General features: G+C 40.4%; 2 protein-coding genes across 9 annotated transcripts in view; one reads left to right on the top strand and one right to left on the bottom strand.

Moving 5' to 3' along the window:
* Positions 1 to 9866, bottom strand: part of STRN3 (striatin 3) — a 47932-nt gene extending 38066 nt beyond the window's left edge. For 2 of the 5 annotated variants that reach the window (XM_072337233.1, XM_072337235.1), the window contains exon 1: positions 9286 to 9865. In XM_072337233.1, the coding sequence (XP_072193334.1) occupies positions 9286 to 9600 (315 nt within the window). In that variant the 5' untranslated portion in view covers positions 9601 to 9865. Of the gene's footprint in view, positions 1 to 9285 lie in introns of all 5 variants that reach the window. The other 3 variants (XM_072337234.1, XM_072337236.1, XM_072337237.1) reach the window with 3 other exon arrangements.
* Positions 8772 to 25421, top strand: AP4S1 (adaptor related protein complex 4 subunit sigma 1). Of its 4 annotated transcripts, XM_072337241.1 has the most exons (7): positions 8772 to 9136; positions 14189 to 14340; positions 16140 to 16340; positions 17775 to 17861; positions 18666 to 18734; positions 21255 to 21266; positions 24636 to 25421. In XM_072337241.1, exons 3-7 carry the CDS (start codon positions 16203 to 16205, stop codon positions 24762 to 24764), a joined length of 435 nt encoding a protein of 144 aa, XP_072193342.1. In that variant the 5' UTR covers positions 8772 to 9136; positions 14189 to 14340; positions 16140 to 16202; the 3' UTR covers positions 24765 to 25421. The 4 variants fall into 4 exon arrangements, with proteins under 4 accessions (XP_072193342.1, XP_072193340.1, XP_072193339.1 ...); XM_072337238.1 differs by lacking the exons at positions 8772 to 9136; positions 24636 to 25421 and adding an exon at positions 9867 to 9938 and having other exon boundaries at positions 21255 to 21334; XM_072337239.1 differs by lacking the exons at positions 14189 to 14340; positions 24636 to 25421 and having other exon boundaries at positions 21255 to 21334.
* The last annotated feature ends 690 nt before the right edge of the window (positions 25422 to 26111 follow it).

Genomic DNA, 26111 nt, shown 5'->3' with positions numbered 1-26111 from the left:
CAGTTCAGCATTTAGACAGTCCATATTTCATTCACTTGCATTTGTTCTGGATTACAACTCTGACAAATGCATTTTTATTTTTAAACAAAAGGGAATAAATCCCATAGTTCTAATGGTAGCTTCTTGTTAAGGACCCCTGTTCTTCATTCACATATGATAATTAAGTTTGTGCGTTCTTTCCATCAAAATTAAGAACACTAGGTTAGATTACAGAGTAACGCATTTCTCAATTCTTTTATGCTCCTCTGACTACATATAGAAAAGTTCCCTCAATGAAATAAGTGTTAGCTTTCTCTTTTTCTTTGTAAAGTGGAGCACCAGTCTGTGTCACACCCCTTAAACTGAACAAGTTTACTTCAAAATTAAAAAGCTTCTGAATATTTCTAACCCCCGGGGAGAGATAAATTAGGCTATCTTTCAAGACACAGTTTTGACTAACCACCAAGACTGAATTCTAAGTGGATCATTCTGAAATGTTATTTCATCAGCTTTTATGTCAAATTTTCAGCATTCTTCTCAAAATGACAAAAGAATGGGACGTTATATTGCAGCATTGCCCTTGTCCATTCTGTACAGATCACAGGACAGGAACTGCTTCCCAGTTTCTATATTTTCAGCTTCCATTTGTGAACTAATAGGATATTCAGGCATTTCTGAATTATTATTATTATTACTATTTTCAGAAAAAGAACTCTGATAATTTTACCAAACTTTCATCCTAGGATGCAGTTCCTCATTCTGGCACTGTTGTTTGTACTTTCTACATATCTCCAAAAAGCATAAGTCCCATAAGAACCACCTTAAAAAAAAACAATTTACAAATCTCTGACCATCGCTAGCAAAGAAAATCCTATCCTGTAGATTCATTTAAACCGCAGGGCTTTTTTTTTTTTTAGAATATATCTAAGAAAGAAATAATGTTTTCTTTCCATGAAATCTACCACTAGAACCAGTGAGACTAATTATACACTGATGGTAACATCAAAAGTGTATTTACTAAAGTGTTTACTAAAATTAAAGACATCTATGGTGTCAACATCATTATACTGGTAGATTATTAAAATGAAGTTACATTGTTAAGTTATGCTGTTAGTAATTAACTGCCACATCTAGAGATTCACTAGGCACCTAACACTAAACAGAACGAAGATTATGCTCTCTATAACTCTTAGTTGTAATACAGCAGCACACAGATCAAAACAGAGCCATACACCTTGCAGTGAAACAGACACCATCAACCAGAGAATGGAAAAGGAAGGGAAAATGCCAACAGGCAGCAGGAAAATGTGAGGATCCTCAAGGACACACACCTTCTTTTCCAAAACCAGGAATATCTACTTTTTACATTTACAAATACAGAATGGGAAATGATCATCTACAGCAGATCAAACACAATGAGCTGAACTAACTTGTTCTAGTCATTAGCACTTACACCACTGCTCATGAATGTGCTCAGTAACACATTCCCTGGGAAGAGACTGAAAACAATAAAAACCCACAGTTTCAGGTGTTAAAATATGAGAAGCCAGCTACATACACACAAAAAAATACAATACCACTGAGACTGAAGAGCTTTGCATCGTAAAGTCAATAGCAATATTGATTATATTTAAATCTATTGCTTTCAAGTTAACGGGGAAAAATATGAAATAAAAAGTTAAAATGCTTCTATACAATACATATGAAGTATAGCATAACACATCTTATGAGAGGTACCATAGAAAGTTGAAGAGGAATAGGTATTTTGGACCTTCCCTCATGGCACAGAACAGTGCCAGTGCTCACTAATTTACACCACTTATCAGAGAGGGAGCAGCCAGTAGCCCTGCCTTCTGCCAGCTCAACTGTATAAAGCTTGCTAAAGCTATGAAACAGAACCAGACTTGTAAAACTTGCAGATGTGTTTACATTTTCTCCTTGAATGCTTCCAAATGTTAAGTATGACTCATGAGTTTGGTCACTACAATTTCATTTATTTGAGATCACAGAACAAAACACGCATGTACCAAAAACCCAAACAAATAAATCACTCTTATCTTGGAAGTAAGCTATTTCAGTTTAGCAACTCTTGAAGTGTCAAGAGTTCAGGAGATTCTAGTCTGACTTAATAGCACTCATTCTTTACTTTCTCGCAGAGTACTGTATGAAATATAAGCAAAAGCACACAAGCTGTGTGGTGGCAACCCCAGAACGAAGCAAAAGATCATAGTGTTACTCTGGGAAGATTTAATTTTGTGACTTTTGTCTGAAAAACAATTACTCTTAGCTTTGAGCTGAGCAGTGAAACTGAGCATTCTCTACCACACACTGGCAAGGCCTTTTGTTTGTTTGTTTGTTTTTTAAATAGTACTGGATGACTGTCAGTGCCAAATCTGCCAGCAGTTTGGGGGAATACCAACCAACTTAGGGGAATGAAAGAAACTTTACCGCAAGTGACAGATTTAAAGAGGGACATAATCAGGAAGCAATTCATGTGTCTGGAATTCCTTAAGTCCATTCTCTACTCCAGGATCACTTGAGTTAGTACTGGAGAGCCAGAGTATTTCAGAATGCACATACAGAACAAACATGGACATAAGCATGCAGAAGCCCTTCAAAGATGACAAGAAAGCACATATCCCTCAGTAACATTATGTAGAATGTAACCCAGAAATATATATTTTGTCCTCCATTTCTAACAACAGACTAATGCTAATCAGCTATTTCATAAAAATGTTGTAATGGTAAACAAACAAAGGCCCTACAGACTGCTTGAACTCACAGCACAGATTCAGGAATGGTCCCAAAGAACAGCCAGCTTTGTAATTAGCTCTTAATACATGCTGGAGTTGCACAGATGAAGCAGAAGGTATCATTAAACAGTATATCCTGCTGAGCCACTGCTTAGAATAATTTAAGAACAGCCTCAGTGCCAGAATCTAACACTCAGATACGCAAACAGAGTTGTAATAGGCCATACGCATGTCCCTTCTCATCAATTAGAAAAGAGATTGTTATCACTTCACCAGCTTCATAAATGACAAAGTGATGAAGAACACAACTCTACCTCAGTGTGGCCTTTCAGCATGTAAGAAATGACTAGGTACCAGGTACTGCACACACACACAAAAAAATCTTCAAGCTAAGATTCCTCACATGGCTACTAAATATACAACAGCAGTGAAATCTTAATTCTCCCCCAAATAAGTCTTATGCTTTGTCCAAAACAAGGTTGAGTGTAAAAGAAAAATTCATTGGAGTAACTTAATCAAATAACAGTTATGCACTTTGCTGCTAAGGAAGAGTGACTTTATTCCAAATCATTTTAAATGACTAATGATCACATAGTAAAATAATTTCAATACCCAGTGCTGACAGAACTATGGAGCAGCATTCCAGGAAAATAAACTACCCAACTGCTATGCAGATCAGTACCTTCATGGAGACCCCATGGCCATCAAGGTTTTTCTTATTCCACCTCTGTATGGTTGCACAGATAGCTTAGCATCCTAATGCTTTTGTTAAGCTCACCTGCTGGTAAGAGATGAATCTTGCAAGAATTATAAGTTAAAAATGTAGATCAATTCTTTAAAAAAATATTACGGGAAGGATTAGACAAACAGAAAACTAAAAACTTTAGCATTTAAGCCTAAAAAACCAAAAAGTATTTTAAATCTACAAATGATATTTCAATATTTTAATGAACAATATTGAACTATTTCAAGAGATCTCCTTATTTCAAACTGGTCTCTTTCATGGTAAACTCATGCTATATAGCAGCTACCTTTTAATTAAAAATGAAACTATCTCTGTAGAGATACACAAAAGGAAGCAGTTCTGAACGGTTTTCCTTTGCAAGTCTTGCCAAGGAGCCTATGAAGAAGGCAGAATGCACCCCCAGACACACACAAAAGCAGGCACACACACAGTGGCACCTGAAGTTCTTCCAGGGACTGTGTGCTTCTAACTCTGACTGAACAGCTTCTGGAAAGACACACTTCTCCCTACCCAAAATATACAGATTCTCAAATCATTGCGTTAAAACTCAAAAGGAACTTGAACTCCTCAACATATGTGGCTGTTCTCACTGACAGCTTAGAGAAACGATTAATGAATGAAAGTTTCTGGTTTTTGAACTCATGTGCACTATAGTGAAAAAAGATTGCATTATAAAACAAAAGTTTAAGTATTTGTACAGTAAAGTATATGAGTAAACAACTCGTATTTACATTAAGAGGTACTTCAGCACTCATGCCTCAGCAAATACCTTAATGACTGGCACAAACAGAAGTCAGACATTTCCAAAGCACGTGTTACTTGCATACCTCACAGCATTTACAAGTACTGCCAAGTAAGAACACATCAACTTCTTGCAACTTACTTAATTGCATTTTTCACTAGTGTTGTTTAAATACTTTTAAGGAGTGTCTTAATAGGGAAGTTTTACTTCAGATCACATACCATGATTATCTGTAAGATGCAATGAAATGGCAGTTTGTCAATTACATATATTTTCCAACAGAAATCTGCTGGGATGCAACTGATAGACACCACATGCAATTGAAATACAATGTGCACTTTGCTACTGTAGCATCTGTGTTTCCTGTCATCTGCAGCCTTCGTGTGTTCCATCACAATGCTCTCAAACCTCCATCCAGATTGTTATTTAAGGAAAAGCAACTAAAACTGCACTGCAGGTGTATTTAGAAACACTAAAACATGTCAAGAGAGATTTTAGAGGTGAAAAGAATGCAAGAATGGCTTCCTCTGGTCACACCAGCAGCCCAGGTACCACTTTTAATCACAGCCAAACAGGCAGCTCCATGGGAATACAACAGAAGATAGCTGAAAATATTCCAATCTCCAGTAACTCGTAATTCCAGAACAGCCCATGCCAGTGGCAGCACCTTTGAATACAGGCACCCTGGGACTTCTATGACCTCATCTAAGCACTTTTTGACCACAGGACTTTTCAGCAGCTACAATCTTGCTGCACAAAATGCTACTAATTCCAAAAAGCCGTCTTAATTTTTTTTTTTTTTAATACTTCTGATTTTGTACCATGCTTCCTTGATGTCAGCTGAGATGCAGTGAATCTTTCTTCACAATGTGAAAACAATGACCATTCTGCAACCCTCATAACTTACTTCACTTCCAGTTTACCATTAAAAAAGGTGCTTGCCAACAGCACGGTGATGTCTATGTTATCCAAATAACCACTCCTTCAAGAACAAAATGCTCCTAACATTTCCATTCTACTGTTCAAATGCTTTGAAAAATGCAGGAACACAGCACATACTCTGAAAACTTTCTCATCTAGTTCACCATACTTACACATTCATGTATGCTTACATGTCTACAATCACATGCAAAGGGCCTAACCATAAAATTCCTTTAATGATCTAATCTCTACCCCCTCCGTCCCCCCCCCCCCCAAAAAAAGCCACATTCAAGGATAACCTTTTAATTATATAATTATATATATTGGACACATTCTGAGAACTGATGCTTCTCATTCTCACTATTAAAAAACACCTGGAAGTAGCACCTGATAATTTTCCCTCAACACATTTTAGCATGACTTTAACGTACAGATAGTACCATTTTTATCTAGTTCAGCAGACCGAAAGAAAGTGCTTTACCTAATTAACAACTAAGATCTGGATTCCATTTAAGTGTCTCAGCCTTCAAGCTGACAAAGAAAGCGGAATTAACTGGTTTCTGTGGTACCTGAAAAGTTACAGGATGATCCTATGAAACTCCTCCTTGACCCAATATTATGTTACTCCCCATAAGTTCCTGCAGTGCAGCTCCAAAGTGCTTTCCCACTTTTTCTTTTTTTTTTTTTTTTTTAAATGCAGCTATGGAGCCACCTAAATATTCAATACAAAACTTGTTTCCTTTGGGAGGTAACACCCAACCACAACGGTTTGCTTTAACTCCTCTAAGCATGTTAAACATAAACACATTAGACAACATGAGCTGAATGCATCTCAGTCTAACAGCAACCAAACACGAAGGTCATTACACTCACAGTCTGAAATTTCAGCTGTGATTGCACAATATTGTTATATGGAGAATCATCCTCTTTTTAGTTTGCAGAACAGATTCAGCCTATTCAGGAGCACAACACACCAAGTGAGGCCAGATATTTCCTTCCTATGCAACAGTGAGGAAACGCTAAAAGTTACTGCAGCAGTCAGTACTGTAAGTGAAAGGAAAGACTACTACAGTTTGAATACTAAAATCCAAGTGTTTAACTTTTCTATACTTTATGCTGATGTGCACACAGATTTGGCAACAATTAGCATTCACTCACTGACAAAGGCTGAATAGACATACACCTGAACAGTTTGAAAAGACAGTCAGAAAACTAATAGGTGGGATTCAGAGTCTGACACATGCACGGACTAAAGTACATTGGTACTTCTTCAGATCCAAAGGACTGAGGCTCAGTTATTATGGCTGTGGTACAAACCTCAAGATGGTGAAGCAACTTGCAACTGAAATTAATTGTAAAGATGTGCTCCATACACAAGTACTATAAAAGATCTAAAAGTTCACTACAAGATCCAAGAAAGAAAAACAAACAAAAGCTTATGGCAGACCATAAGCCCACCTGCCTTGCCCCCATTTGTAAAGAGGGCTCTTTATCAGTCATCTGGACCACAAAGTAGACAAAAGGGGAGAGGTGGGAAAATCACTCAATAATTCCCACTGGTTTCATACTGTCAATAAAAATCCCACTGTTTGGAAAAAATCTTAAGTTCAGGGCAGGAAAGTAAAACAACATTTTGCTAAGTCATTTGGTTTTCCACATACTCTTTGTAAAGCATTATTTGCTAAGTTATCAAGTTAACTTAGGAAGGGACCTTTAATTACTAATGAAGGAAGAAATTACCTGTATGGGTGAGAGCTGCATCTAAGAAATGTAGTTCTCATGCTCCCAGCTTCCATATGAATTACTACTGTCATGCTACCAGATTTTTTTCCTATTCAACTCAGGAGGCTGCATTCACAGATGAACAACAGTCACAGAGGCTTCAAAGGGCAAAACAGTTGTTTGGGTTCAAAATGTCAGGGCTTTATTAGTCACAGAATAAACTGGGACTTCATTACTTGAGTTGTAGGGCCAAAAAATAATTATATGCTATAAACATACACACACATACATGAAAACCATAGGGCCTGGTTTTCATACACGTCTTCCAATAACCACGTTCAACACAGTTCCATATTGAACTTAACCACTACGAAGGATGACATCTAGCATGCAAAGGAAACACACTCTCCCTGCCTCCTTCCTAATCGCACTTCTATCCTGGGCTTCTGAAGTCAGCAAAAAAACCAAAAAAGTTTTCCTCATGCATACACACTTGGCAGTGAGCACTCCGCCTGCTTCCCATGACCTAATGCGCACACACACACAGATAGAGTGAAGCAACACATACAAAGCCAGGGTCAGAACTAGGATGGCCGATTAATAAGTAAGCAAATGAAACATTGTGGCTGTGAATGACAAACTACAGTTACAAAAAAAAAAAGCAGCAAACCTGGCAGAAACACAACACAGTATCTAGAGGCCACATGAGTTCACACCAGCACTTCCCAGTCAGATAAACTGCACTTTACATTTATAGAACGAGGTACTTCACTGTGAAGTCACAAGCCTATACACAAAACAAGTACTTCAAGATGGTCTTGCTTGATAATGAACACCACTAAGCTATTTATTTACCTATCAATACAGTACTATACTACTGAGACACTACAGAAGATATGAGAACCAGTCCATTGCTACTGAAAATACCCACCCCATTTCCACCACACTGATTTAGGAACAGCTGTTCTGAAAGGTTTATAATAGTAAATCAGGCAGTAAGTGAAATAAATAGCAAAAAATAGCAAAATCTCTTTGTCTTACTACTTTTCTTTTTTTTGGGGGGGGGGGAGCAAGGGGGAAGGTGTGATGTTTTGTTTTCTTTTATTCTATCTCAAAGCTGTACCAACAACAACAAAAACCCTGTAAATTACACATTTGGTCTAAGAGCTGAAAAATCCTGAAAGAGTCGTCCAGGTTTAGGTAGAGTTCTCCGTTCTTCAGTCTGAAGATGTATACAGACATACATCACAAACACTGGCTGCTGCTACAGCATGTTTTCACAAGCAGCAGTTACGGTGCAATTTGATGGAATGCTGCTTCAAGACTGCAAACATTCACCCAATGCATAAATCATAACAAGAAACATTCTTTTTTAACAATTTAAACTGTTATGTTTTCATAAGAGAAACAAAAATGCACAACTTATAGCCAAACGCCTCAGATTCAGTAGGTTTCATAAACTGAACATAAGTTTGCGATGCATGGCTTTATTTTTTACATGCATACATAATTACAAGAGATCTTTTCCATTATGAAAAGCAAACATTTATAACGAGAGATCTATACTGGAACTCATACACTTGCTCCCTGCCCTCTAGAGTTGTTCAATTTTTGCTCCTGACACAAAGTCTGTACTCGTAGGACAAGGATCACACTGCAGACCCATCAGCTCCTCACTATTCTTCAGCAGTTGCTTCTCCCACGTGAGGTCTCCCAAGAAACAAAAAGGAAGGAAAGAGAGCATGTGTTCGACCTGTCTCCAACGCGAGCACCCGGTCAAGTCCGTTGCTTGAGTTTCCTCGACCCCGTTCTTAGCTTTCTCCCACCTCGGCTGGTACCGCCACCTCCCCGCTACCCCTAAGGGGCCGCTCGCTCAACTCCGGGGAAGCCGTAGCCTTTCACGCCCGCGGGCCGCAGCTTTCCCAAAGCAGCACCCAGGGCTGAGTAGGGCCGGGCTCGGAGAGCCCCCGAGTCATTGTGCTCGGGGAGGGGACCGCAGCTGTCAGGGCGCTCCGGGCCCTACCCCGCACGGCCGAACAGCGCGGTCAGCGGCCGCCCGCCCTCCTCCGGCGTTTTGCGGCCCCAGCGACGCAAAAGCGGCCCTTGAGGCCCGCGAAGCCGGGTTGGCTCCGGCGCCAACAGCCCAGGCGGGCGCCATGCTAAAAACCAAAATGGCTGCCCCAGGGAAGGGAGCCCAGCTCAGGCCGTGAGGGGCTGCGCCTCCGCCAGCCCCGCCGCCCGGCGACGTCGCTTCGCCCGCCGGACCTCGCGCAGGTACCGCTCCCGTCCCCCCGCGACCGCCCCGGCCTCAGCGACCCGCCGGCCCCACTCTCCCGTGCAGCCCCGCTCCCGCTGCTCGCGCGCGGCCCTGAGACCCCGAGCCGGTCCCGGCCCCGCGCGCGGAGCCCACCCTCGGCCCGTACCTGCAGCTCGGCCCGCTCCACCTCCCAGTGCGCCCGTTCCATCTCGAAGCGAGCCCACTCGTGCTGGATGTAGTGCAGGATCCCCGGGATAGTGTAGTGCTGCGGCCGGGACAGCTCGGCGGGGCCCGCCGCCTCCTGCCCGCCCGGGGCCGCGGGGCCTTGAGGCTGCTGCTGCCCTCCGCCGCCGGCTCCGGCCCCCGCGCAGCCCCCGCCCGGCTGCAGGTTCACGTTCCCCCCGCTCTGCGGCGAGGGTTGTTGCGGCCTCGGCGCGGCCGCCATCCCGCCGCCTCCTCCGGCTCCGGGGTGCTCGTCCATTGTCTGCGGGGAGCCCTCCTTCTCGTCCCGCGGCGGGGGCCTGGAACAGGGGCCGGGGAGGGGGCGAGCGGCGCTGGCTGGGGCGGGCGGGAGGGGGCGGGCCGGGTACGGGGAGGCGGGGGGCCGCGCCGAGCGGTATCCGGGTGTCAGAGCAGCGCCGAGCCGCCGCCAGCCGCCATTACAGCCTCCCGGCCGTCGGCCCACCCACCCGCGGCCGGGCGGGGAGGGGAAGGGGGAGCGGCGCGGCGCGCGCGGCCTGCCGGGAAGTCGCTCCCCTCTCCCCTCCGCTTCTTCCTCCCGGCCCGTCGAGGCGGCGGAGCGCGCATGCGCCTTGGGAGGTGAGCGCTGTGCCCGGGGGCGGGGGGCTGTGCCGAGGGGCAGTGCGCGCTGCCCGCCGCTGCTGCCAGAGCGGGAGGGTGGCCGCGGGGCGATCGCTTTCGGGAGGGGCTGTAAGGCCTCTCCGGTTGTGCCTTGCCGGGCTGTGCTCGGCGCTGCTCGGTTTGTCTCGCAAGTAGGTGGTTCTAGAACAAGTTGGCTGAACGTACTCTGGCGGTGCCCGATCCTAATTGTATTGTAATGAAGGTCGTCCTCGTGCTGTAGAAGTTGAGGGATTTGTGTAACGTTTCCGCTCTGTGATGGGAAGAGCGAGTGCACAGCTCTCGCCATCAGAAAGCAGTTACCGGGTCGGTGGCACAGCACGGATGTGGGGAAAGCTCGGCTGCACAGCGCTGCCCTGAAATGCAGCGCTTCCAAGTGACCACCTCGTCCCGTTGGATCTGTAGGCCGTCTTCTCATGAATAACACAGGGGTTCGGTTTTACTTCCCTAAAAATGCACATGCTGTATATATGGGCAGGAAGATGGATGGTGTCCTTAACGGGCTCGTTCTTCACAGTGCTGTAGTTGTATTAACTGCCAAAAAATAAATCCTGCTTGTCCCAGTGCTGGCATTTCCTCTCTGCTGACCTCAGGTGCATGTTGCTGTTTCAGTTGTTTTACCAGTTCCTATCCGACTTTTCTCCATTAAGTCATTTCCTACCATCATTTCCTCACTCTTCCCTTTTCCACACTGATCAGCCTGTCTGAATCCAACTTTTCCACCTCAGCAGATTTTTTCATTCTCCCCTGACAGTATCAAATCATGACCAAAAATTGCACCTTACCTCACAGTCAGCTTGGCCCTTTGTTTAACTCCAGCCCTTGAGACATTCCTCATTGCTGATCACCTTGGAAATGCTGCAGTTTAGCTCCGTTACTATATTCAGAGCATTCTGACAACCGCTCTGCAAAGGAAAACTTTTTTTGCTGCTTCCTTCCTCCTTGGCTTTCCCAGATTAGTAAGGCTGCTTTTCTTAAAATTCCTCATCCTGAAGTTAGATATGGTGATATATTTCAAAGCCACATCGACAAAGTTGTTTCATTTCTAGGTGGACAATAACTTGAACGCTAAGACCCAGAATACAAAAATAGTCACTCTTACCGATACAACTTACTGAAGCCTGTCCACAAGTCAGAACAACAACAAAAATAAATAGAACACAGGTATCAACTTTATGAACCATCTTCATTTGCTACACGCTTTTTCACAGTAGATTCATAGCTGGGAAGTTGAGCAGACCCGTGTGTACCTCAAAAGTGTTTGCCCACCTGCTGTCCCCTGCTCACACATCTACCACTTGGCCATTTTGAATTCCAGGTTAACCTATTTTGTTCTACATTTAGTACAGATAAAACACAATTAAAACATCTGTGTCCAGAAAATCATCTAATTTATAGAGCTAGACAATGCTGTGAATTATTGCAGTTCTGTTTAATTCTTGTCAAAACAAATATATATAAAAATATAGCCACGTGTTTCTTGTTTGCTAGACTTGATCTCTTAATTGTGCTTTAACTCAGAGTCCTAAAATGTTGGAGAACTTTGATGTCGCACAATAACTTCTAGATCTGTGAATGTCAACTAGATTGGTTTTAATTCAACAGACCAATCTACTGCCTGAGGTCTCAAACTGGGGCTGTCTTTCTTTTTTATATTCTACGTGACAGAGTATGTATGTGCAGATATTGGAGAAATCTTGGACAATAAAAATAGTGTTAAGTGCTTGTAGCTATTGGAGACGTAATTAAAATTGTTTAAAATGTCTTTTCTATTACTGCGTGTGAGATCTGCTGGGCTGGCCGCACAGGAGATGTAAGACCTCCTTTTATCCTCAGAACAGGTATTGCAGGCTTGGCCTCTCTAAGGTCTCAGCAAGTATCTGAAAAGAGGCGTTCAGGGGTGTGACTCACCAACAGGGACAGTCTGCACTGCCTCACCAGGTTACGCTGCCTAGTGAGCTGTCATCCTGGAAGCACATCATTCACAGCTTCCATTTTGGTGTTCTGAAGCAAAACTGGGTGGATCTGAGTTTGAGTACAAAGCTGGAGTTACCTATACAAACAGGTGAGGAAAATGAGCCTGCTTAGGGGCAGAAAAATCCAGAAGCATCTTGCTTTGTGAGCCAGGGTTGTTAAATCTTCAGCTTGTCTATTGGTGTAGAATGAGTTAAAGTTATGGTGTAGGTCATCAACAGCTTCATACTGCATCAGGCTGCTGCAGTGAGTCACAAACACCAGTCATCACTCCAGTTTTCTCTCAGGGATATGTATCCGCAAGAGATACTTCAGTGAGGGTGAGATCTAATACAGTGTAACAAAGCGTGTGTATCACAGGAGGTACACTGAGCGTGCTTTATGTGTGTGCCAAATTAGCCGCACAATAGAAACCTCTTGTGGAAGAAATGGACAAACCAGTCAGTGGCTCACACTTTGGCACTTTGGAAGGCAGGATCAGGATTTTAAGATGTTTTATGTCTTCCCTGTATGGTATTTTTGTGCGTTTGAGTTTTGTTTGTTTCTTGGAGTCCTCGTGATGTTACAGTGTATCACAGGTGCTTTGTAGATGCAGAAGCAGATACTGTAGGCTATTCTGGACTGGATTTCAAATGCAGGGAGAGCTGGGCTTGACAGGCCATCGGGATCTGGGTAGTCCCCTCCAGTCTTCTGGTCGTGAGCCCATTTGTGATATAGATAGTTGCCCACTGACCTGGAATGAGGCTGCCTATTCATTCCTGACAAACAGCCTTCAGAGAGCAACATCTTTTCATTACTAAAATGAGCAAAATAATGGCAGCGGTATGAAAGGCTTACATCTTGTCACCAATTCTCTTGACGCATTCAATTCTGTATACAGAAAGGCACAGTAATTCATGTTGGATTTGAGCATTTACGCATGCACACATGCAGACATGCTCGCGAGAGTGCCCAGAGAAGCATGCAGGAGTTGCACTGGAAGAAACAGAGCAGTCTTTGTAATTGCAGTGCTTGCTGAACATAAAAACTAGTTCCTGAAACACATGGAACTTGATGGAGCAATGGGACATTCTCCACCCATCAACATGCACAGGTGTGCGGTGTGCTTTTTATTCTACCTCACAGTTCTCATTGCATCCTAAATATGTGAAACATTTTAACATGTTTTCTGTATCTGAAAGCTAAGAAATAAGCAGTCTGACCATCTTTATTTTCTTGTCCCCACAGGTTATTCAAGTATATGGTGTTGGTGGGTTTTTTTAACTACACGGGTGATTTTCTTTCACAACTATTCTTAAAGGAAATACTGGAGTTATTCTCAAAGCCAGATTACACAGCTATATTTGCATGCATTCTGTTTATATATATATATACACGTATGTATATATAATTTCACATATATATATAATTTCACATGTAAATCAGATAAAAAATGCATTCCAAGATTTCTGCAGAAGGTTGTGTGCTTTTATGTCATTTATGTGAAAAAAAAATGTTGGAAGCTGTACTTGAGGCTCAAGACAACATACTTAGAGAAACAGCAAGCGATACAGCCGGCATCTCCTCTGCAGATGTTAATCACCTACTCTAATACTGTGAATGATGCCTGTCTCATAAAAGACAGGTGACACATTTGAGTACTACTATGGCTCTGCCTCTGTTACAGCATAATTAGTATTTCTATAAGGATTCTGGGTAAGAGCATTTGTAAGGATTTAATAATAATAATAATTTGAGGCTGAAGTATTTTTTTGCAGGTAAAACAGTACAGGCCTTATGAAGGAATAAACAGTTACATTAGTCATGACACCAGAAAGGGATTAACCACGTAGGAAGATTAACAAAGGAATAATTAGGATTAGGGGCAATCCTGCAATAGAATACATGTACATCAATTCACAAGTGGGTTTTTTTTCTGTTAGGTATTCCTTAGTGGTAACTCAGAATACAGCAGTTCTCTTCAAGGACAGCACTGATTCATCTCACTGGCATACTTTTCTTTTTTTATTCCTCTGAGCATTAAGGCATCTATTCTTACCGCCCCTCTGTAAATTAAGGTGGCAATACAAAATAGGAAAAAACAGGGCCATACATGAAATGCAGAACAGATTATATAGGAGTTGCCTTCTCATTTGATCATAAATGTCAGCCTGAGATGCCACCTGTCAGTGACGATTCCTTAATACACTTCCATCTGGGCCTTTTTTGTCTTAGTTGCCTCATTTGTTCTTTCTCAGAGAGCCATTTCCACCCCCTGAAGAGTGCCAAGCCTGGACAAGCAGCGTACACCTCAGCAGCACTTACTGACATTCCTGACTCATCTGTCTGAGGGAATCAACAAGAGGGCACTTCTCTTCTTGACACAAAGAGACTTCATTCTGTCTAGGAGGTGAGAAAACAGACTGCCAGGGTTGCAAGCAGACTCTGTTGTCATCTGTATTGATCTGGACTCTTGTTCCCTGTAGGTGTCCTACACAAGAGCAGATAAAAAAGAAATTTTCAGAGTAAGAGGGATAAAAGCTTTCTCGCAGATGTACAGTAGTGCAGAGGAAGAGCTCTCACTGATAGCTGATGCATCCTCTGGTATTTTATCTACTCTTCCATTTCAAATATATTACCTGTGCAAAGAGTTCTGCGTATGGGACAGTAAAGGGAAGAAGAGAATTAGAGTTATCATCTTTGATTGTAACTCACAATAAGGCAATTGTTTTTTCTAAGGACAGTATGTCTGATAGAAAAGAATCCAGTCAAAGAGTTCTATTTTTTTGGTGAAGGTTTCTCTAAAGCATTATTGCTCCTCCCGGGCTGCTTTTCTGAAGCAGGTCTGGATGCAGCTGCGTAGCAGTGGCAGGATTTTTCCTTTTATTGTTGAGTAACTTTTGTGGATTTGGTGTCTGATTTTATTTTCTCTCAACACATGTAGCTTTAAAGCACTTCAAATCAAATGGTGGGTTCTCAAGGATAAGAAATGCCTGTACAGCACCTTCTAATCACTTATGGTAAGAGTGATACATACTGGAGAATAAGTTTTATTTATTTATTAAATAGCTCTTCCTGTTACAATTCCAGTGTATCCTATGGTTTCATATTCCTTACTGGCAATGCTTTTGAATCTCTATATAACTATATAGTTATGTGTAGTTATCACTCTTCATTGAGAAACACATTCCCATTATCAGGTCCAATTAGTGCAGATGCATTTAATATGGAAGTCCAAAGTTCTTTGTTTAGGGAGTAAACTGCAGTACGATGTGATCATTTTGTTCAAATAGCAGCGATGTTAACAGGGATGGCTTTTCTTTCAGAAAATACCTAGGTGGCCAATATTAATCCGAAGCAAGCAGTAGTTGATGTCAGCACAATATATTGGGACTTTTCATATCTCTATCACATAAGATATAGATTTTCTATTTTTTCCCCTTTCCCTTGGATGCAGTTTTTACACAGACAGCTGCACTGTACTTTTCTCTGTTCTCAGGAGTTCTGAGATCTTAGGAGAAGGTGTCTGCATTATAACTTCTAACGCACCAGGCACGAAGCAAGTCTTTAAAACTGGAATGAAGAAATAACTTTTGCAGTAGCTGCTGTTTTGCCGATGTGTTTTGCCAAGAACACAAGAGCCAATAAGTCCTTGATCCAAGCAGTCAGACAGAAAACATTACAGTGAGCGTTTTCTGGCATTGAAGAAAATAACCAAAAATTTCATTAAAAATAAAATAATTATATATATATATACACACACATATATACACACACACACACATATACATATACATACATACATATATATACATATATATGAAATATGAAATATATATGCAGCTTACCTTTTTCTGCATGCTTTGATCATGAAAAAAAATGTTAGCTTTTGTATGATAAGCGTATTTTGTGCTCCTTTTGATAGTCTTTTTCATTGTACTTTTTGTCTGGCACATTTATGGCTGTACTTCAATAGCACCGTGTGGATTAATACTTATTTAGATTGAGATTAAGCTACTTTGAGTGATTAACACTACCAGATTTCTCCTTAGAAATTTCTCCTAAGCCCCATGTGTAGTTTTTTGTCATGTGCTGAACCTGCCTTTCCTTTCAGTGCCAATCTGGGCTGGATGCTTTCTAGGAAGTCTTTTCTAACTCCCATGCATACTAAATTCTTATTTTTTTTTCTTTCCTTCTCTCTCCTCACAGAAATACTCCTATAAATTCCTGTATCAATAATTCAAACCGGCTGCTGAGATCAACAAAACAGAAATGATAAAATTTGTTCTTATGGTGAACAAACAAGGTCAGACCAGGCTCTCCAGGTATTATGAGCACATAGAAATTCATAAGCGGACAATGTTGGAAGCTGAAGTAATCAAAAACTGTCTCTCTCGTTCAAAGGATCAAGTAAGTTGTTTAACTCCCTAGTTATTTTATTGCACGTAAGTAATTCTAGAAACACATTCGTTTTCTTTGTATGTCATTATTTCGTTTGTACCCATGAAGAACAAAAATGTTTCTCGGCAGCGTTCATGTAGATGGACTGTTATTCTGTATTGAACAAATGTTTCTCTGAGGCTTACCACGATTTCGGAGATTTGTGTTTCACTGTCATAGAAGAGACTTCCTTCGCTTGGAAGAGTTCCGAAGTCCAGGAATAATTTATTTTTTCCTGTTATTGCTTCTCTAGTAGTGATCTATAGATAGACCTTAATCTTCTTTGCCAAGAAGGGTGGAGGTATAGCACAGACGGCTCCAGTTATAAACAAAACTTGTTAGAGAAGATTCCAAATCATGTACTACCAAAAACATACATTTTGGGTTTTGTTTTGTTTTGTTTTACACATTTTTCAGCCATCTTGGGTCAAAAACACATTTTTAGGCTTTTTTTTTGTATTCCCCCTTTTTTCCTTTTCCTTTATTTTTAAAGATTTTACAGATTGTGCATGAAAGTCAGCAAGCTCAGCTTCTAGAATTTCTCTTAGATTGCACTTCAGATTTCCACCACTCACATAACTGAGCTGTTGGTTCTTTAAGAAAAGCACCAAACTTAGCAAAAAATTCAAGATCTCTGACTTCCGCTTGGCGAGAGATGTGTGACTGTGAACGTGAGTGCTTTGCTTTTGGTAAAAAAACCTGTGCTCTCAATTCAGCTTATTTTTCATTAACTGTGTGTCCCGGTGGGGCTGTCTAAACACACTTAATTCTAGGGAAAAAAAAAATCATACAAAAAACAGTTTGGTATAAACTGCAGATTCCCAGAATTAACAGCAACTAAAGAAATTAACCTCCTCCAAGCTGACTGCAAGAGCATCTCTGAATGGAAACTTCACCAGAAGAATTAACAGCATGCTGCCATTTCAAGGACTGAGCAGTTTGACTTAGGGAAAGGTTATTTGTAGAGCTGTGTGTAACAGCACCATCTACTGGCTCCTAACCTACGGTGAACTACAAGTAGATTTTTCCCTTGTGCTTGAATATCTAACACGGTTAATATGTGTAAGAATACTGACCATTCTTAAATATGGAAATGATCCTCAGTTGCCTCTTTTGTAAGTGGTTCTAAAATTTAGAGGAAATATTGACTGTCCTTGAATTACAGCCCTGAACAAATTGCTTCCGTTCTGCATGTTCCATGTTATCCATACAAGGAGCAGTACTACATTTTCTGTCAATAGATGAAAGGTTTTAAGTTACCCCCTTAACTTCTATCAAAACAAAATTACCTGTTGAACACTGGGAAAACCATTGGTTTTTATGTACCTTATATGAAGGAAAGATTAATAATGTTCCAAGCTTAACTGGCAACTACTATGACTGACAAGTTCTGCTTTTGTCTAGTGCTCTTTCATTGAGTATAAGGACTTTAAGTTGGTATACCGACAGTATGCAGCCCTTTTCGTAGTCGTTGGAATCAATGAGACAGAGGTAAGAAATGATATGTGGTCTTTAAATGTAAGCTTGTAGGAATAATAGGCAAGAACTCAAGCTTTTCCTGCATGGAATTTGCAGTATATATTAGAGAGCTTCAATAAATAAAAGAGAAGACTCCAAGGAGACCTATATCGTGGCCTTCCAGTACTTGAAGGAGGCCTACAGGAAAGCTGGGGAGAGATTTTTTTATAAGGGCATGTAGCAAGAAGAGAAGGGGAACTGGCTTTAAAATGCAAAAGGGTAGATTTAGACTAGATAGCAGGGAGAAATTCTTTACTGAGTGCTGAGTCACTGGAGAGAGGTTGTGGATGCCCTCTCCCTGGAAGCATTCAAGGCCAGGCTGGATGGGGTTTTGAGCAACCCGATCTAGTAGGAGGTGTCTCTGCCTATTGCAGGAAGGTTGGAACTGGATGATCTTAAAGAACCTCCCAGTCCATTCTGTGATGCTATAATTGTAAAATTGTGGGGTGAGGTTTCTTAACAAAGATCAACATTACAGTCAGCTCAGTTGTTTCCTGTGTAATAAATTCCCAGCTGCTCCGTATTTTCAGCTTCCTTGAACAAAGGAAAAAAAATCCATGCTATTACTTAGAAAGATGCTATTTTATTTTTAAAACAAAAGGAGGAAAAAAAAACAAACCAAAAAACCCTTATCTGACTGAAAATTACTGAGTACAGTTACTTAATAAGCCTTGAAGGCCGAGTCTGAGCTGAAGCGTTTACATTGATTTACAGCTCTTGGAAATTAATTTTAAGCTTATTCCTGGAGACATTAATTTGTTTTTAACTTGCTTTCAGAATGAGATGGCAGTCTATGAACTAATTCATAATTTTGTGGAGGTTCTGGACAAATACTTCAGCAGAGTGGTGAGTGAGACTTCGAACGTACTGTGATATATTTCTTTTTCAAGGCTCTATTGGAATGTCTTTTCAAAAGAAAACAAAAAAAAGGGGATTTTTTTTCTAGATATATTCCAACACCGCTTTGAAAACAGCAGCAAGATGTTACCACTGGCAACAACAACAAAAAATGATTAAGAGTATTAGCTGATTTTTCAGAGAAGTAAAAGCATGCATGGTCTATGTATCATCAGACAAGGAATACCAGGAATGTTTCTGGTAGAAAAATATGTTCTTATGTGCTTATACTCAGGGATTTCTTTAGGTCACTGCTCTCAAAATCACCACTGGCATTTTATATTTTAAAACATTTTTATTTTTTTTATTTTTATTTTTTTAAAGCAGTGTATTTCTGTTCCTTAAATACTAAACTCATGAGGACAGTTTAAGCATTAAGCAGGGAGCTGACATTAGTCTCACTGAACAACAAAATTAGAGGGATAGAGCAAATGAAATCTCAAGAGCCAGAATGTTCTCATGCACCCCATGGTGTCATCATTCCACAGGGGCCATCTGATACAATCACTCTTGTGAACATATTTAGGTTTTCTTGAAGATCCAAAGACAGAGCTACCTCCAGTTAAAATTACACCTTCTCTTTTAGTGTTTTGTTATCAGAAAGCTGGAAAAGGCAGCATGATAATGATGGTTAGAACATGTGCTATTAATTACATTTCTGGCAGTAGTTAATACAGAATTTATTAAAATCTCATTTTAAACAAATTTGGGTTGAATAATACTTAAGCACAATTTTAGTTTGGCTGTATTAAAGTGTGTTGGATACAATTTCCTCCGCAGTCCATCAGTTTCAGAGCATTACATTGGTAATTACATATACAAGAGATCATCACACAGTATTTACAGTGCTCATATAGCAGATCCAAAGCAGACCTGGCAGAGCTTCCTTTATGAATTCAAGGACTTGACTGAAAAAAGCTTCTAAACTCTTCACCATTTAAAGAAATCCAGTGCCATTCCACGGCCCTATTTTCAATTGCATATAACATACTAAATGGTAGAACACTGAAGAAGGCAGCTATAATTCTGGTTGGGGCTTCTGTCAGTAACCACAGAGGAGGAAATATTTTAAGTTTGTACTGTCACGGATTAATGTTTAGGATTTGCACTATATTAGAAGACCAAATTATGATGACAGCAATGGAAACAAAACTCTGGGAAAGAACAACACCTGTTCTCCAGAATGACACTTCATCTATTATTTTTTAGGTTTGTGAGCTTTAAACGTTTTCACACTCTGTTTTGTCTGATGGAGTTTACAGAGCTTGAATTAAAGTATAAGAACAAATATTCACAGAATTAACTGCAAGTGCTATGATACATAACTGAATCACCTTCACTTGCGTAATGGCTGCTCAGGTGCTCAGGAAGAACCACACATACTGTTTAGAATACGCACTCCAATGTTTTCAACTGCTTTCTAATAGTAAGGAAGTTCAACTGAGCAGACTTGTTAAAATACAGTTTTGTGATGAATAAAAATGTCTAAGTGAAGGTTGGCAAGGTCACTCAGTGACCTGCAGACCAGTCTGATTTAGAGTAGCTTTGGGCTACAGAAGTTGTTCTTCTATCAGTGTAAACTCTGACTAAAGTTCCAGGGCTAGTCTGTGAATGGTGGAATCAATATCAACAAATGCAGTAAATTCCCTTAGTAGCAGATACAGATATTCTGTGGGAACAGACATTTTTCTTTCAGCAGAGGCTGTGCAAGTGCAGCCCTAAGTGTGCAGGATCTGAGGCTGTGACTAATTGTTTCTAAATTTAAACATTTAACTGAAGCACCCAAGTCAGATGTTTGGTCATCCTATGCTCCCATTACAGGCAAACAAGTATCTCTAGAAAGTGAGTCATGTCTCAAGTTTGCTGAGGCAACTGCTGAATGTACCCATCTCATCTGTGGACTGTAGAGAGAACACAAGGGCTCAGACACTTCACTTAAATGAAGTTGGTTGCTCTGAAGCAATAGCTCTAAGCAGTAGGGGTCCAGTGCATACAGTTGCTTTCTCTATCCTAATAAATCCTGCCACAGCTACCACCACCATGGCGATACTCTCATCTTTTTATTGACATTATAAACTTTGCACTGCCATCTTGATTTTGCAGAGGAAGAGAGAATATAGGCTGAAGATGGAGTAAGCAGAGGTGCTGTTTTTCTGTCTGTTCTCTGGAACAGCACTTGAATATATTCTAATTGTTACTTGTGAGTGACTTTAATGGCGTTTGGTTTTGTTTTTAAAGTAAAATTTTCAGAAATGTAGCTTTTGTTTGGGGCGGGTAACACGTCAAATGCAAAGGAGCAGCGCAGTAAAGAATGTACAACTGTGCAGTCCATAGAACAATATTAGTCAGCCTAATTTTTTTTATTCTCTATTTTGAAGACATTTTTTATCATCTGAAGGGAAAAGTAATGTTTAATGACTTCAAGGTGAAAACTGAACCATAATTAATGTTTATCTCTTTTTCTTTCAGAGTGAATTAGATGTATCCTTTTTGATATCAGAATGCCATTTGTTTCTCTCTTTTTGGTGTATATTCTAGTTCACACTGGAACTAACAGCACCGACTCAGGCAAGACAATGCAGAGGTTTCACAAATTGTGCATTTAAAACAGCAACCTTTTGTTATCTATAAGAAAGCATGGCTGATGTTAATGAGGGCGTCCTACTTAGATCTTCAGTCACCAAGATAAGCCTTGTACCTTAACAGCAAAGAGAGTTTGCTTTAAGACAACTAAATAATACCACCATCTAGACACCAAAGTTTATATTCACGGCGGAACTTTCAGCCTGACTTACCGATCACGTCAGGGTTTTACTTTCCATTTAAAGTAAAAAAAAAACAGGAAAAAAAAAAGATACTGACGTGAACTACAACATGAATAAATGAATGTCATAAACATGTCTTGAGCCAAATAAAGCAGCAGCAGCACTTTAGGATAAGATTTGCACTTGATCATACTTTATAGAAGTGACATTTACTATCTCTATCAGCAGGAAGAAAGAAAAGCCTTAGGAGAAATTTGGGACTATAGAGAAGGGCACAGACATCATGTACTCTTTTTGTTTTTTTCTCCTTACAGCTGTAAGAAAAACGCTCACATTTATGATTTGCAGGGTAAAAGCTGCAATATTGCTGAACTAAAACCAAACACAGACGTATACTAAATAGTAAAACATGGTCATGAATGCTTAAACGCAAATTGCAAGCACATAGAATACAATACTGAATACAACTGAAAATGGACCAGGAGAATCCATCAAGGTCCCTTCTCTCCCATACCTTGTCCCTCACAGGCTTCTTTCTCCTTGGTTCCTTCAAGGAAAACAAGGGCATCTCAGGCTTATAACAAAAGCAAATGCAGACCAACAAACAGCCAGTTAAATAACTACCTCTTCAGCAGCAGCACGTGGCTTTTACGAGAGCTTTTGTGCGTTGGCTGTAAAGCATTTTGACCATAATATGATGTTTATTTTCATCCTGGGATTCAGTCAGTCATACACTTGAGTGTACCTTCGATGGAAACAGGTAGCATTTCTAAATGTCGTGCTTTGGTTTTGTTTTGTTCTGTGTGCATTTGCTTCTTGGTTTTGTTTTTAATTACGTAGCGTTGTTAGGACAGTTGAATAAACAAGTAATGAAGCTGTCCCAGTGATGCTTCCTCCTGATGTGTTAATATCACAATATAAGCCTTGCTTTTACATATTAAATAAGTGGGTAGAATTTCAAGTAGCTCTAAAACCACAGCTTAGGTAGCACAGGAGCCACTTTCCTGGTGTGATTATCACAGATGATAAAAATGGAAGGGTTATCACAGCAGCTTTGTGGGGAACAACATGCTGGTAAGCATGACAGTTTTGTAAAGTTACAAGAGCTGACTTTTGCATTGCTTGAACTGGTGAAGCAGAGCTTACTTAAAGACAAGTTTGATGTACGGAAATGTGCTCACAGAAGGAGATCAGCCACCTTGCAAACTTACAGAGAATTTATCCCGCAGTATGAACTGCTGTTAGATAGGCTAGAAGGTACCTAAAGCAAACATCTGAAAAGATGAAATGACAATACATGGTATTTCTTGAATGTAGATGAAAAGAAGAAAAAAGAAAGCAGCGACTTTAACTAATCTTTAGTTGAAGATGAATGACACAGACAGAAAGAAATCAAAGTTCTTTAATACTGTATATATAGTAGCAAACCACATACGTACTCATGCTATAATCTACAAAGATTTTGTTTGTGCTCCTGGGTGTGTTACCTTATCACAAGGTGGTGGTTGTACTTTATAATCTCTTAGGCTTGTATACACCCTAAATTGCTTGCCTGAAATATCCTGAGATATCTTAAAATGTCTCTATATGACTTGACTTCCTCACTTAAGTATCTGCCTCTCAGTTGTTTCAGGGAAGGAGAGATGGGACTGTGTCCCATTTACCTCCTTTTAGTATGTGTGCCTCATAAACACTCCCGGTGAGACTGAAAAGCACTGTTAAGGCCTTTTGTAAGGGCATGGTAACTCATGAAGTTACCAAGAGCCAGAAGAACTTTTAAATACCAATTTTATTAGGTACCATTACCTCTACTGCCATGATATCTAATGGCCAGAACTGTGTTTACTATTCTTACAGGAAGCAGACTATAAATGAGAGCTCTGGGTGGTACATGTCAGTACACACGGTATATAGCTTTTCCTGTTGCCAGTTGCTCAGACTGGCTTGCTCTGGTGTTTTTCAGCTGGGTGTGGATCTATGACTTCAGGGCTTTAAACCCTGAAATTTGGGGTGAATTGCCAAACAAGTGACAGGTGGAGAAGATGAGTGTTGCTGAACATCAGAAACATCTCTCGCTGGGCAGGGCAGGCAGACTCGAATGGCTGAGCAGTATTTTACGTTGAGATGTAACAGCAGAGAAGAGTCATGAGACTTACAGGAAGGGGAAAAACACCAAGATTATTCACCGTGCAAGTCTGACTGTTAGCCAAGAACAGTACGGTAAAGTGAAGTGCGAACGTAACTGAAGAAGGAAGCCTATGTTTGTCTGAGAGGAGGGGGTGAGTGCCGGCACTCTGAGGGAACTGTAGTGTTGTCATCACTGAAGTTAGTAGAATGCAAAAATTAAAAGCCAGCAGGAGTTGGCCTTATTGCCTGCTGAAACTTGAATGGAATGTTATCTAACTTTGTGAACAGATCCTCCCTGCTCTATGTAGGTCAGTGTCACGGTTGATGTAAGCAGGAATGGAACAAGTCTCCCTAAAACTCACACCACTGTAATAAGGAAGGCATAACTTCTCAGAATAAAACATCTGTGTGAAGATCAATTTGCCTGATTGATCCTTGCCCTCAAGATTTATTACTATGTTAATGCATTACCTTTTTGTATCACACTCCTCTTAAGAAGCTATTTTCAAGAAAATCAAATAGTATCAGCAATTCAGGGCAAGGAAATTTATACTTGACAATCAGATTTTAAGAATTCAAAAACTACTTTGATGAGAAGAAATACAGAACACCGGCATCTTCACATTCAAATCATGATCCCTTGATAACATTTTATATTCATGGGATAAATGGTGCTTAGGCTGACAGTAAAATTAATCACCAACATCTACATTCAAGTTCAGTTTTGTTTTACTTCTGTGTTGCAATACTGCAAGACGCAACTTCTCTAGTACCAACTTCTGGTATCTCTAACACTGGCCCATGAAAAGCATCAGCCGGCCTGTTTCCATACAAACAGACACATAACTAGCACACTTTAATGCCTACTTTTTAAAGTTGGTTTATTTTTTTCTTTTAGATTTTTCTCTGAATTTATCTTCATGTAGTTGAAAATATACTTAACTTGTAACGTTTCTAGATCATGTTCAATTTGGACAGAGTGCACATTATACTGGATGAAATGGTGCTAAACGGCTGCATTGTGGAAACCAACCCCAGCAGAATTCTTGCTCCTCTGTTTGTGCTCGACAAAGTGGCAGAGAGCTAGGAAGATGCACTGAAGCGTTTAACAACAGATGGTGAAACCCTCAGAAGCAGCACACCAACAAGCTTCTGATTTTGCAAGACCAACTCATGCAATATTTAAATCAGCTGAAAAATATTTCCTGCTTCTGTACCCTGAAAAAAACACAAAACCACAAAGTTGAGCCTTTATTTTCAGATGTAACTTTCTAAGGACACAGCAGAAGCCTTTCTAGAACAGAAGAAATGGCCCTGAAGAATTGTTTTTTCTTCCAAACAAACTACGAATAAAGCAATGGAAACTTACTTGTGACTGTGTAGATATCGCTCCGAATCCTGCAGCATTCTGACAGACCTGGACAGACAGAAAACATGGAAAAACCATTTCAGACTATCTTTCAATGACACTTCTTAAAGCAACAATATGTTTGGTTTTTTATTTTCATATCTATGCACTGAAAGTTAAAGTTCAGTAACTTTTATGACCACATTTAAACTAGATTCAGCCTTAATCATAAAGCTGGTCACCTTGACCACAGAGATCCTCTGATTTTGGTTACAAAATACATGTAAGCAATGCAAGTGAGATGTATGTAAGATTCCTGCATACCGTGTTGTGTTGTAACTAGCAGTAAGTTACACTTAAATATTATAACATTAATAAATTAATTAAAATAAAAAAGTTTGATATTTTACAACACACGTATTTGCTTTGTAAATCACACAGTATCTTCGTTATTTTGGAACACCACTGTTAGTGGGTTTTTTGTTTTCTATTATTCTGTCCATCCACCATGATTAAAGTCTACAGTAGATGAACAAGAAGAAATATGCACATCTCTCAAGCCATTTATGTACCAAATCAAGTCTGCAGTAGGCAGACGTGGCTTGCAGTAACTGCTATTCACAAAGCATTCAAAATAATCCATTTGCATCCAAATGCTGCATCCCTTAAGTCACTGAAGTCAGCAGTCTACAATTGCTTTAATTTACCTTTCTGGGTATAAGAGTTTTCGGGCTCCTCCTTCATGACCCCCAAGCCAGTGCTAGGTGTAACAGGACACTGAAAGAGCAAGAGCTCCGTGTTTGAAAGCACACTGACAGCTGCAGTAAAATAGTACAAAAAGCAAGGATAGTGACTACAGAGTGAAGTGTAGTGCAGAAGAAACATTTACAGCTTACAACTTCCAAGTTCTCTTCCTACCAGCCAGGAAACCTCAGCGTCCTGAAAAACAGGTGGCATTCCAACTTCTCAAACTGAAGACACCACAGGGCATAGGCATTTCTTGCAAACTACCACACAAACTCAAACTTCCAACTAAGGTTAGTATGTCGATCTCTAATTATAGATAAAGTGCCAGCTGACTGCAGC

This window comes from Excalfactoria chinensis, chromosome 5, assembly GCF_039878825.1.
Source record: "Excalfactoria chinensis isolate bCotChi1 chromosome 5, bCotChi1.hap2, whole genome shotgun sequence".
In the NCBI taxonomy this organism is placed as follows: domain Eukaryota; kingdom Metazoa; phylum Chordata; class Aves; order Galliformes; family Phasianidae; genus Excalfactoria; species Excalfactoria chinensis.
The sequence above is the reverse complement of the archived record's forward strand: the minus strand, read 5'-3'. Positions and strand labels throughout refer to the sequence as shown.